Source organism: Myotis davidii, unplaced genomic scaffold (genome assembly GCF_000327345.1).
Source record: "Myotis davidii unplaced genomic scaffold, ASM32734v1 scaffold1052, whole genome shotgun sequence".
Taxonomy (NCBI): Eukaryota; Metazoa; Chordata; class Mammalia; order Chiroptera; family Vespertilionidae; genus Myotis; species Myotis davidii.
The window spans coordinates 87,896-101,269 of record NW_006284014.1 but is presented as its reverse complement, the minus strand read 5'-3'; the positions used below and the strand labels follow the sequence as shown (position 1 = coordinate 101,269).

General features: G+C 42.0%; 1 protein-coding gene across 1 annotated transcript in view; it reads left to right on the top strand.

The window, feature by feature from the left end:
• Window positions 1–7,209, top strand: part of TSPAN3 (tetraspanin 3) — a 91,566-nt gene extending 84,357 nt beyond the window's left edge. The window contains exon 7 of the mRNA XM_006754238.2: window positions 6,315–7,209. Coding sequence (XP_006754301.1) covers window positions 6,315–6,407 — 93 coding nt within the window. The 3' untranslated portion in view covers window positions 6,408–7,209. The remainder of the gene's footprint in view (window positions 1–6,314) is intronic.
• The last annotated feature ends 6,165 nt before the right edge of the window (window positions 7,210–13,374 follow it).

The window sequence follows — 13,374 nt, the reverse complement described above, 5'->3', positions numbered from 1 at the left end:
GTGATGGGGGTCAACGCCTGAGGGCTCCCAGTATGTGAGAGGGGGCAGGCTGGGCTGAGGGACACTCCCCAACCCCCCACACCCAGTGCACGAATTTCGTGCACCGGGCCCCTAGTAAAAATATAAAAATGAAAAAGTGAAGTAATTCTTTGGCTGGCTTAAGATCCCAGTCTTCTATACTGTAGTGTTTCTCAGGTTCCGGCTGTTGGGACTGAAAGTCTCTCTTTAGACCAGTCCCTTTGGACTCTCAGGGACTATTTAGGTTTTTTTTTCAATCCTTTGTACCTTTCAGGGTGGAATCTGGGTGTGGCTGTATTAGTTGCCTGGATACTGGAGGAAGGGCTATCTCTTTAGGACAAAATGGCTGCCCAGGTCCCAGGTTCAGGCATGACTCAGCACCAAACTTGCTGCCACTTCTCCTGATCCCCTTCTCTCCCCAGATTCCACAATTCTGCACCTTCTTCCACACTCCATCCACAGGTAAGTGTCTGTATCCGAAAGGTCCTATGAACTAGGCTCAATGAAGAAAGGCACAAGCCACAGAGGCCGGAGAGGCTGCACCTCTGCACGCCCCTCTCCTGCCGGCACTCTTCAGCCTTTAGTGACTGTGGATCCACATTTAGAATCCCCTGCGACGGGGGAAAGGCTGGGCCTCTGCACGCTCCTCTCTTGCTGGCACTCTTCAGCCTTTCCTGACTGTGGTCCCAGATCTAGAATCCCCTGTCGACCAGCAGTTTTGCGGACCTTCTTTCCACAGTCAGACACTGTGCTTGTCCCAAGGGACACGGCTCAAGCTGGTGCCATGTGGATTCCCTCTTACCCTCAGGGCTCAGAGGTCTGGCAGATTATCCTTCCCAGAGCCTTGATTTTACCTTTCACCAGGGGTCCTCTGCTCTTTTCTGGCTGCAAACCGTCTCCCAGCTGAGTTTCCTTTGCCAATTTGGGCTGGATATTACTCGTTTCAGCTGCTCTGGGTCAAGGGTTGAGACACATCCATCTATACCACCGCCATTTTGTCTCCTCTATTATTGTTTAATAACATGCTATTTAGCCTGCAAGTGTTTGAACGTTTTGGGGTGTTTTTATTATGTTGATTTCTAATTTAATTACACTGTGATCTAAGAATATGCTTAATATTAGTTCAGCCTTCTTCAACTTACAAAGACTTGTTTTGTGTCCTAATATGTGGTCTATCTTTGGGAATGACCCATGTGCACTTGAGAAGAATGTATATTCTTCAGCTTTGGGTGAAATATTTTATAACTGTGACTTAAATCCATTTGATCCAGTGTGTCCTTTAGAGTCACTGTTTCCTTGTTAATTTTTTTTTTCTGAAAGATCTATCCAGTAATGTCAGTGAGGTGTTAAAATCCCCTACATAACTGTATTGCTGTTGACCCCTCCCTTAATGTATGTCCTCTAGAAGTTTTTTTATATATTTAGGTGCTCCTATATTGGATGAATATATGTTTACCAGGGTTATATCCTCCTGTTGGATATTTTGTAGGGACCTTTGTTGTCTCTTGTGATGGCCTTCATTTTGAAGTCTGTTTTGTCCAATATGAGTATTGCTACCCCATCTTTTTTTTTTTTAATTTCCTTTGCATGGAAAAAATTTTCCATTTCTTCACTCTTATTCTCTTATTCTCATGTGGGTCTCCTGTAGACAGCATATAGTTGGGTCATGTTTTTGTATCCATTCAACTACCCTATGTCTTTTGATTGGAGCATTTAATGCATTTACATTTAAGTTTATTCATAGGTATTTATTTATTGCCATTTTGTTTCTGTATGCCTAGGTTTCTTTCTCTATTCTCATTACAGCAATCTCTTTAGCATTTCTTATAATGCTGGTTTGGTGGTGATGCCTTTTTTTATTTTTTCTGGGAAGCTCTTTATTTCACCATGTGTTTTTGCATGATTTCCTGGCTAGATATAGTAATCTTGGTTTCAGATCCTTTCTTTCCATGACCTTGAGTACTTCATGCCATTTCCTTCTGGCCTGTAGAGTTTCTGATGAGAAATCAAATGACAGCCTTATGGGAGCTTTTTTGTAGGTAACAATTTGCTTTTCTCTTGCTGCCTTTAAAATTCTCTCTTTGTCTTTAAATTTTGGTGTTTTAATTATGATGTGTCTGGGGGTGTGCTTCTTTGTGTTCTTCTTGCTTGGGATTCCCTGTGCCTCCTGGACTTGTGTGACTTTTTCCTTCACCAGGTTTTGGGAAGTTTTGTGCCATTATTTCTTCAAATATGTTCTCTATCCCTTGCCCCATTTCTTCCTCTCCTGGCACAACTACTATGTGAATACTATTATGTTTCATGTTGTCCCACAGCTCCCTTATGCTGTCCTCCTTATTTTTTAGTTTCAGTTCTCTGATTGAGTGGTTTTTTTATACCTTGCCTTCTAATTCACTGATCCAATCTTCAGCTTCTCCTAACCTGTGTGTATTCCTTCTGATGTGTTTTTATTAGTGCTATGTCATTCTTTATTTCTGACTGTTCTTTTTTCATAGTTACTATATCTTTTCTCATGTTGTTGAGCATCTTTACTATCATTATTCTAACTTCTATATCAGATACATATCTTATGGCCATTTCATTTATCCTTCTGGAGAATTCTCTTGTTCTTTCTTTTTTCTCCTCATTTTGGCTGCTTGTTTGGGGTTGTGACTGTATATTAGGTAGATCTGCTATGCCTCTCAATGTCTAGTGCAGAACAGTGTCAAACAGTTTCTTACTAATTAGATCAGGCAAAGGTTCAAAGCCTTCAGGGACCACTTCTGCCTACAGACTGATTAGATTCAGCCTTGAGTAGCCCTCAGGTAATTGTCCAAAAGTGCAGCATGAATTTTTCCAACAGGGTGGGGCAATTGCTTCTGCCTGGAGGCTAATTGTTATTCTCAGTCTTTTAATGGGCCTCAGAAAATCCACCATGGGGCAAGGTGTTTTCCAATAGAGTGGGTCAAATGTCTTCCCCTCCAGGCAAAAGTGCTTCGATAGCAAATATCTGTCTGAGAAAGATGACCTTTACAGAGTGAGAGAATGACTCAGCACATGAAATCAGGGTGTCTGCCTTCTGAGCTCTAACCCAGGAGCCTCCGACCCTCTTTTCTGCTCACACAGCTCCAGTCCATTCTGCCCTCCCTCTGCTGGAGCACAAGGTGAATGGCTGCACATGAAATATTTTGTGTTGGCCGTTTAAGAGGGCACCTGTATTTCCAGATTTCTTTTCCCTGGCAGTCAATAATCCTGCTGCTTTTCTCAGCCAGATGTTATGTGGGTACCTTTTTCAGTTCTGGAGTTCACTGCTGGGGGGCCCAGTTTAGAGATTAGATCCCAGAGTTCTCAGTGGCAATCCCCCACAGCTGAGATATCTCTCCAGAACTTCAGGTGCTGTCTGTGGGAGCTCAGCCAGCCCTTTCATGCCTCTGCCCTTCCTACCAGTTTCTATGCAGTCTCCACTTTCTGTCCTTAGTTATCAGGGTTCTTTCCAGCTAGTCTTCAGTTGATTATTCAGGATGCTTTTTAGTTGCAATTCCAGTTTGTTCCTGAGAGCTTATCTGTGTAGCATCCACTTACTCCGCCACCACTGATAATTCCTCAATGTCCAGTACTTTTCTGAGTACAGGTCTTTTACCTTCTTGGTTATATTTATTCCCAGGTATCTTATTTGTTTTGTTGAAATGGTAAATGGGATTGTTTGTTTAGTTTCTCTTTCTGAGAGTTCATTATTCATGTATGAAAAAGCCATAGATTTTCGGATGTTAATTTAGTATCTTATTACTTTTCTGAATTCATTTATTAAATCTAGTAGGGTTTTTTTTTATGGCACCTTTAAGGTTTTCTATGTACAATACCATGTCATCTATGAATAATGACTGTTTTATTTTCTCCTTTTCAATTATGATTTTTTACTTTTTCTTGTCTGATCACTGTGGCTAGGACTTCCAGTACTATGTTGAATAAGAATGGTGAAAGTGGGCAACCCTCTCTTTTTCCTGTTCTTAGGTTAAACACTTTTAGTTTTGCCCATTGAGTATGATGTTGGCTGTAGGTTTGTCCTATAAGGCCTTTATTATGTTGAGGTATGATTCCTTTATTCTGACTTTGCTGAGAGGTTTTATCAAAAATGGGTGCTAGATTTTGTTAAATGCTTTTTCTGCATCTATCGGTATGAGCATGCGATTTTTATCTTTAATTCTGTTTATGTGATGTGTCACATTTATTGATTTGTGAATATTGTACCAGCCTTGCATCCCTGGAATAAATTCCATTTGGTCATGGTGTATGATCTTTTTAATATATTGCTGGGTCTAATTTTGCTAATGCTTTGTTGAGAATTTTAGCATATATGTTCAACCGGGATATTGGCCTATAATTTTCTCTCTTTTTAGTGTCTTTGTCTAGTTTTGGAATTATGATAATGTGGCCCCATAAAAATAGATTGGACGTCTTCTTTACTCCTCATTTTTTTTAGAATAGTTTGAGGAGGATAGGTGTTAGTTCTTTGAATGTTTAGTAAAACTTCCTTGTCAAGCCACCTAGTCCAGGACTTTTGTTTGCTGGGAATTGTTTTATTACTGATTCAATTTCATCAGTTTTTATCAGTCTATTCAGGTTTTCTGATTCTTCCTGGTTGAGTTTTGTAAGATTGTATAGATCTAGGAATTTGTCCACTTCACCCAGATTGTCCAATTTATTGGCATATAGTTGTTCATAGTATTTTCTTACAATCCTTTGTATTCAGTTGTTGCTTCACCTCTTTCATTTCTGATTTTATATATTAGGGTCCTCTCTGTTTCTTGTTGAGTCTGGCTAAAGGTTCATAAATCGTGTGTATCTTTTCAAAGAATCAGCTCTGAGTTTCATTGATCTTTTATATTGTTTTATGTCCTATGTCACTTATTTCCTCTCTGATCTTTATTATTTCCTTTCTTGTACTTACTCTGAGCATTTTTTATTGTTCTCTTTGTAGTACTTTTAATTACAGGGTTAGATAGGTTATTAGAGCTTTTTCTTGTTTCTTGAAATTGGCCTGTAATACTATGAACTCCCCTCTCACTACTGCTTTCACTTTGTTCTATATATATTTGGTGTTGTTTTATGTTCATTATAATTTGTTTTCAGGAACTTTATAATTTCTTCCTTTATCTCATTGGTAACCTATTCATCCTATATAATAAAAGCCCAGCGACCAAAATGGTGGAATGACCAGAATAACCAGAGACCAGAATAACCATGGCTCCTTACCCCGGCTGGCCCTATCCCCCAGGGAGCAGTTAGGGATGATCAGGCAGCAGGCAGAGGTGGTTAGGGGTGATCAGGCAGTCGAGTGGTTAGGGGCCCTGCCTTTTAAAACCAAATAACTGAGACCTTTCAATATCAGTGAAAAATTAGAAAAGGAAATTAACTTACTCATATTTAGATCTTTTGTTAGTTTATATTTTGTAAAAAGTCACCTGCCTTATATTTTGTGAGGTTAAAATTCTAGAATAGTTTTCTGTTTAATCCAGTTTAGTCATCTTGCTTATCCAAAATAATGTGGCATGACTTTATTACTATTCCAATTTGCTACTACAGAAGGATTAGGGCTTATTAAAATAAAATGATGTAATTGTGACTTACAAAGTAATATGTATGTAATACCTCAGAGCCAAACCTGGATTTAAAAAATAAGAAATAATTGTGAATGAAACAAAACCTGCAAATTACGTGGTTGTTTTTTTTTTTGGGGGGGGGGGGGTTCCGCCATAGAGCTTTTGGGCTACACATGTACTGAATTTTGTGGGCTGTTATAACACCCTTCTCCTCCAAATCCATATGCCTGAAAAGACCACCATTAAGATTTCTCAACAAATAGCCTTGATCATTCTACTTTCTAGAACTTTGCTATCCAGTGTAGTAACTAGTGGTCACATATGTCTAAGTTTAAATTAATTTAAGTAAAATAAAAACACAATTCTTTTGTTGCAGTGGCTAGTGGCTACCATATTTGACAGCTCAAATAGAGAAGGTTTCTACCATTGCACAGAGTTCTTTTGTACAGCATTGCTCTGGATTGGGAGTGGGGATGGCAGTAGGGAGAGCCTTGATGCTTGGCTAGCTTCACAAATTGTTCTTAGATATAAATGAGGGAAGCTAAAACTTGGTACTTAGTTCCTGAAACGATAATGTGTTCATTACATGTTGCTTCTTTTACTCTCGTTACTGCTTTTTTGATGATTTGAAGTAGCTTCATTGCCAACAAAGAAATATATACTTGCCATATAAAGGTTCTCAGCTTTTCTTTTTCCATTGTTTTTTTCTTCCCCCAGCTGCTGGGCATGCTGTGTGCATGCATCGTATTGTGCAGAAGGAGTAGAGATCCAGCCTATGAGCTCCTCATCACTGGCGGAACCTATGCATAATAGAAAACTCAAGCCTGAGCTTTTTAGTCTTGTTCTAATTTGGAAGGTGAATTGAGCAGGTCTACTGCTGTTGGCCTCCACAGTTTATTTAGTTTAAGCACACATGTCAGACAGAGCAGCTTGGTACTTCATATGCCCACTTACTTTCCTACCCATTTAAGACTTCCTTTTCCCCTGTTCTAACGGACTCTTCACATCTTCAAGTTTTTAAGTAAAGTGGTATATGTTCTAATTTCAGAGCCATTTGCAAGTTGTGTAGTGTGGTAAAATTAAAGGAGGATGTGGACCGCTTCTGTTACCTCCAGGCAGCAATGGAACTGCTGCTGAAGTACCACTGGGTCCTTGAAGTACCACAATGGACAACTCTTGGCCAAATGTTTTTTTTGGGGGGAAGGGGGGGTTAACATCAGATGGTGCCCCTCATCAGTGTCCTTTTAAAAACTATATACCATAGCCCAATAAGACAGCAACTATACAAAATGACTAAAATAGATTTTAGAATTATACAATGTATACCTTAGTTCATCTTCAAAATCAGATTGATCTTTGAAACTAGAGGTTTTTAATTAAAGCTGGCTTTATAGGAGGAGTACAAAGTATGCACTACTGTTTTAAAACAGTTAGAGTGTGTGTGTGTGTGTGTGTGTGTGTGTGTGTATGTGTTTGTATGATTGAGCCCATTCATTATAAGTCTAATTTTGTTAGAAATAGTGTACCATGTAGGCTAGCAAAATAGTATGTAGATGTGATCTCAGTTGTAAATAGAAAAATATAATTCAATAAACTCTGTATTACCCCTTAACATGTAGTTATGTAGTTTTTAATTATTTGGGGGCATTTCAGTGATTTATATATTGGTGCCATCTGCAGTTCATCATTATTTGCATGTGTTTTATTTATATCTCTTGCCAAATTCTAAAGGCCTTGGTATTCAAAATGCACAGATGCTTTTCAGTTTCATATATCTCACAAATATGGAGCATCTACTTGTGCATGGTGCTGGGGTTACAATGATTATGCTGTCTTTGCCTTCGAGGTATGTGGAGTCCTAGTATAGCAGACATACATAGAAGCAGATAATTTTCATACAATACAGTGATTGTAGTGACAAAAGAATGGAAACCTAAAGGAGGTGCCTAGAGAAGTCAGGGGCAACTTCCTAGAGAAGAGGTCCAAGCTCAGTAGCTGGATAGGCTTTGTGGGAGATGGTACCAGGAGTGTGAAATGGGATGGAATGTACAGGGAGCTACCAGTAGCTCATTGTGCCTGGATCTTAAAATACAAGGCTGGAAAAAGAAGTGGCAAAGCCTGGGGCCTCTAGAGTCTTAACATGCCATTCTATGGAGAGTCAGGCTTTACTTATGAGTGGAGGCAGCATGTGTGATATGAGTGGACCTGTTTTAGAGACCCCTGTGGCTATGGCTGTGGTGGGGAGGACAGACTGGAGGGGATATGACTAGACTTCAGTGAGGTGGATTGGATGGTTCAGTAGAGAGCTGAAGAGCATGGAGTAGGGCACTATTGGAGCTAGTGAAGGGCTGGATTTAGGGAATTTGAGGGAGAATAACAGAATTTTATCATTGGTTCAATGTGGGAGAGAGAGAAAGGAGTGGAAGGAAGGTGTCTAGGATGAGTCTCAGGTTTCGGGTTTAGCCAACTAAGGAAACAGAATTAGTCACAGAGGTAGGGAGCAAGAAAGGACCACATCTAGGAGTTCAAATTCAGTTTGAACCTATTAGTTTTGAGATACTGGAATATCATGCAAGTCTGTCCTGCCTGAAAAATGGAGATGTGAGAAAGGAGAGGAGAACAAACTAACTCTTGTTCACAGAGTGGAAGTTAAAACTTTCATGATTTCTGAGAACTATAGGAGATTTCATATGATCCACTAACCCGTCCCACCTCTTGCACAGTGGGTAAGAATACTTTGCTTATCTTCATGATCTTTTACAGCCACCTTCTGCACCCAGCCCTGTTTCTCCCCCTCCCCCTTCCAGGTTTCATTATGTACCATTCCATGGCTACCCTCTCACAGAGTGGAGCCGAGGTGAGCAGTATGGACTGTGATGTTGATTGCCCTCAGTGATTTCTGCATGACAGAACTGAGCCTCTAGAGTAGGAAAGTGCTTTGGGAAAATGTGCCAATTGCTAGCACACTCCTTGAACTTGTCCAAGAGACTAATTCCATAAATCCCTCATTCACTGACTCCACTCTGCTTGCTTGGTGAAAGAGCAGCTTCCTCCCCTGTGCCCTGAAAGTTACACCTAAATAGACCATGTTATCAGTGAAGTCAAAAAAGATGGTTACTTTGGGACCTGTTAAACCATTCTAGTTTCTGCCAGCTTTAAGTTGTGCATAATTCCTAGCATAGTTCCGGAAATGTCTTTTTTCCTTTGTCTGGAAACCACTGAATGGGAATCTGTCCATGTTGGCCAGTTCCATACAAATTCAACTTCTACCTGCTTAATGTCTCCAGAGTTTCTGCCATGCCACACAGAGCTAAGACTACGAGTCTTCATTATCCTGACACCCTGTCCCACAGTGCTTATTCTTCCGAGGGTAGAAGAACTACTTGCTGTGTATGAATTTAATGATCGAGCTCTCCCACTGTGTCAGTGTTTCCCACCCTTGTCTGTACTTTGGAGTCATCTGGGAAACAGAACTGCAGGTGTCTGGGTACTTCCAGAACACAATGAAGGCTGAGAACCATTGCTATATCCCAGCCGTGGGCAAACTACGACCCGCGGGCCGGATCCGGCCCGTTTGGCTGTTCTATCCGGCCTGAAGCCGAAAGAGCGGAGGGTTCTCTTGCTCTCCCCTCCGCTCCTTCAACAGCAGCAGTGTTAACATGGCAATGTCGGAAACACGGCCGCAGCTCCTTCTTCAGAGTCCAGTTTAAGAACCCATTGTGGCCCTCGAGTCAAAAACTTTGCCCACTCCTATATCCTATTGCCTTTTTTATTTTTATTTTTTAAATTTTTAAAAATATATTTTATTGATTTTTCACAGAGTAGAAGGGAGAGGGATAGAGAGTTAGAAACATCGATGAGAGAGAAACATTGATTCAGCTGCCTCCTGCACACCCCCAAATGGGGATGTGCCCGCAACCAAGGTACATGCCCCCGGCCGGAATCGAACCTGGGACCCTTTAGTCCGCAGGCCGACGCTCTATCCACTGAGCCAAATCGGTTAGGGCCCTATTGCCTTTTTTAAAAGGTTAATTTTCTTTGGAAATAACTTCAAACTTACAGAAAAGTTGCAAGAAGAAGAATTGTGTATATAAAGCTTGAATTTATTTTTCTTAGATTCACCTATTAATATTTTGCCCCATTTGATTTTGTCATTTGTGATCTTACATGTGCTCTCAGTCTCTCTTTGTACAAATCTCATGGTGCTTTATCCCTACTATTTGAGTGGGTATTTCCTAAAAATAGTCTCTAACAATTACGGTATAGTATTTAGTACATTTAACACTGATACAATACTTTACCCTTCCTATTCCAATTGATGTCATAAAGTCCTTTATAGCATTTTTTTTTTTTTTTTGCTTCCAGTTCTGGATTAGTTGTCATGTCTCTTTATTCTTCTTTAATCTGGAGCATTTCCATAGTTTTGTCCCTTATGACAGACCAAGATTTTCAACCTATTTTATCTCATAGCACACATAAACTAATTACTAAAATTCTGTGGCACACCAAAAAATATACTATAAAAATAGGTATAATTTGGATTCATTCATACCAGATGGCTATTATATTGGCTGTTGTCATTTTTTATTTGACAATTAAGTGAAAAGAGGTAAATGCCCTTGACTAAATAATCGGGTATTGCATATTTTAAAAATTCTTATGGAACAGCAATTAAAAATAGCTGAGGTAGACATTTGGGAAGAACATAGTCCCTTATTTTAAATAAAACATACTTGGGGATTATCTCCTCTAATTGGATTAGATTAGGATTTGCATTCCAGGTGGCTGGAATACTGTCTGTGACCCATCCACTTGGGGCAGGCATCAGTCACATCAGGAGATTACAGTGTTATCTGCCCTTCATGGTACTGTTAATTTACATAAGCTTGGTATATCATTGAGGGTTCAGTGAGGGGAAAATATTAATGCAAGTATATTGTTAACTGCATAAAGATTGGTTAGCTACTAAAAGGGGTAAAAGAAAAAAAGAGAACTCTAAAGCAGCTTAGTAGAAAACAGCAACCACCCTGAGGGTCAAGGGAAGAGATGGCTAGTAAGGAACTTGGAAACTCAAAAGAATGGCATGGAACATGCTGCCTGCCCTGTGCTGCAGAATAAATTCACTGGAAGTGCCTGCCACCAAGCTGCAAGAGTAGAGAACCCTGTTGTGGAGAAAACTGTGGGAACCCATGCCAGACCCAGACACAAATGGTCTCCTCTAGCCTTGCCATCCCTACCAGAGGTCCTTGTTGGCCAGCTGAAAAAAAGAAATGGAGTTTTCAGGGTCCTGGCTTTGTTCAGTGTGGCAAGGAAGGGAAAGGAAGGGTGAATTTGGAGCTAGGAGGCAACAAATTAATACTTGGCACACCTGTTCACAGTGTTTTCTGCCTCCTCCATGGATAGTTACTATTTTCTCCCAGCTCATAAGCAATCTCTGGAGACATACTTTAAGATCATAAATATCTTGTTCCTCGCCAAACATCTCCCGATATTTAGCAGATTTTACTGGCTTCATTCAATCTTTACCAAGATAATTTCTGTTTTAGATTCCATATTTAATATGATGATTGCAAAACACTGTTTTCTTCATTTATCAGTCTGTCCTCCCTCCCTTCTCACACAGTGATCTATTTTTATGTATCTGCTAGAGGCCTGGTTCATAAAATTCATGCAGGGTGTGGGGGCGGGGGGTGTTACCTCAGCCCAGCCTGCACCCTCTCCAATCTGGGATCCCTCTCACAATCCGGGACTGCTGGCTCCTAACTGCTCACCTGCCTGCCTGCCTGATCACCCCTAACCACCTCTGCCTGCTGGCCTGATCACCCCTAACTGCCCCCCACCAGCCAGGAAACCCCCAACTGCCTCTAATCTGGCCTGGTCAACCTTTATTGCCCCCCACCCCGCCAGCCTGCTTGCCTTCACCTACCAATCCCCCCAACCCCATCAGGCTGGTGGCCCCTCCCCCCACCCCCCACCAGCCTGGTCGCCCCACGCAGCCTGCTGCTCAGTCATTTGATCAGCCCTCACTAACACCCCTGCCGGCCTTGTCACCCCATGCAGCCTGCTGTTCAGTCATTACTGTGCTGGTGTCCCGGACAATTTGCATATTCCTCTATTATTAGTATAGATATTCATTATGGACTGAAGGATTCCTATTTTTTCCAGTGGTTTATAATTCAATATTGTCTTCTCTTATTTTGTTTTGTTTTGTTTTTAGTTCTCAGATAGTTTCAGATTTGGCCAGTGGGAGTCTCTTCAAGTTACTTCTTGTGTTCCAACCATTTTTTTTTTAACATTTCTGTAATTTTTGTCATAACAAGATGTTTCGGCTCATCTTGTATCTACTGTGCCCCAGTCCTGGAATCAGTGTTTCACTGAGTAGCCCTGGTCCCTAGTACTAGCTGTGCTTATTGCTACTGTGGTGTCTTTGCTTCTCATCTATCAGAAATTGTCTTATTCTCTTTTTAAATTTTTTCTAATTTTTCTTAACAAGAATAATCCTATATAATAAAGAGGTAACATGCAAATTGACCATCACTCCAACACACAAGATGGCTGCCCCCATGTGGTCAAAGATGGCCGCCACAAGATGGCCAGCAGGAGAGGGCAGTTGAGAGGGACCAGGCCAGCAGGGGAGGGCAGTTGGGGGTGACCAGGCCTGCAGGGGAGGGCAGTTGGGGGGGACCAGGCCTTCAGGGGAGGGCAGTTGGGGGGGACCAGGCCTGCAAGGGAGGGCAGTTGGGGGCGACCAGGCCCGCAGGGAGAGAAGTTGGAGATAACCAGGCCTGCAGGGGAAGGTAATTGGGGGGGACCAGGCCTGCAGGGGAGGGCAGTTGGGGTCGACCAGGCTGGCAGGGGAAGGCAGTTAAGGATGACTGGTCCAGCAAGGGAGAGCAGTTGGGGACGACCAGGCCTGTAGGGGAGGACAGTTAGGGGCAACCAGACAGGCAGGGGAGGGCAGTTAGGGGCAATCAGGCAGGCAGGCAGGCGAGCAGTTGGGAGCCAGCAGTCCTGGATTGTGAGAGGGATGTCTGACTGCCCATTTAGGCCCGGTCCCAGGACTCTAGTCCTATTTAATAAAGAGCTAATATGCTAATTAGACCAAACAGCAGAATGACCATCTGGACAAGCTTCCAGATGAAGCCAGGGCTGCGAGGCCTGGCTGAAGCTATGAGGAGCTTTGAAGGCTGGCCAAGGCTGCGAGAGCCAAGCCCCTTTCATGAATTTTGTGCTTTGAGCTTCTAGTAGTACTTTAAAAATGTAAACTATTCAGATATCTATAAAGAAAAAAATATCCACAGGTAAGCACGTTTAGACATAGTGTATATCCTTCCAGACTACAATTGATCCCTGACAACACTGAACTGATCAGTCCCCTTATATGCAGATTATCCTATACAATAAAAGGGTAATGTGCAAATTGACCAAACAGTAGAATGACTGGTAGCTATGATGCACACTGACCACCAGGGGACAGACGCTCAATGCAGGAGCTTCCTCCTTGTGGTCAGAGTGCTCCCACAGGAGAAGCACTGCTCAGCCAGATGCCAGGCTCATGGCTGGCAAGTGCAGTAGTGGTGGCGGGAGCCTCTCCTGCCTCTGTGGCAGCACTAAGGATGTCCTACTGTGGCTTAGGCCTGCACTCTAAGCTGTCAGTCAGACATCCCCCCAGGGCTCTTGGACTGTGAGAGGGTGAAGACTGGGCTGAGCCCCCCCCCCCACCCTGAGTGCACAAATCTCGTGCACTGGGCTTCTCAGTGCATAATAATAGCAATTA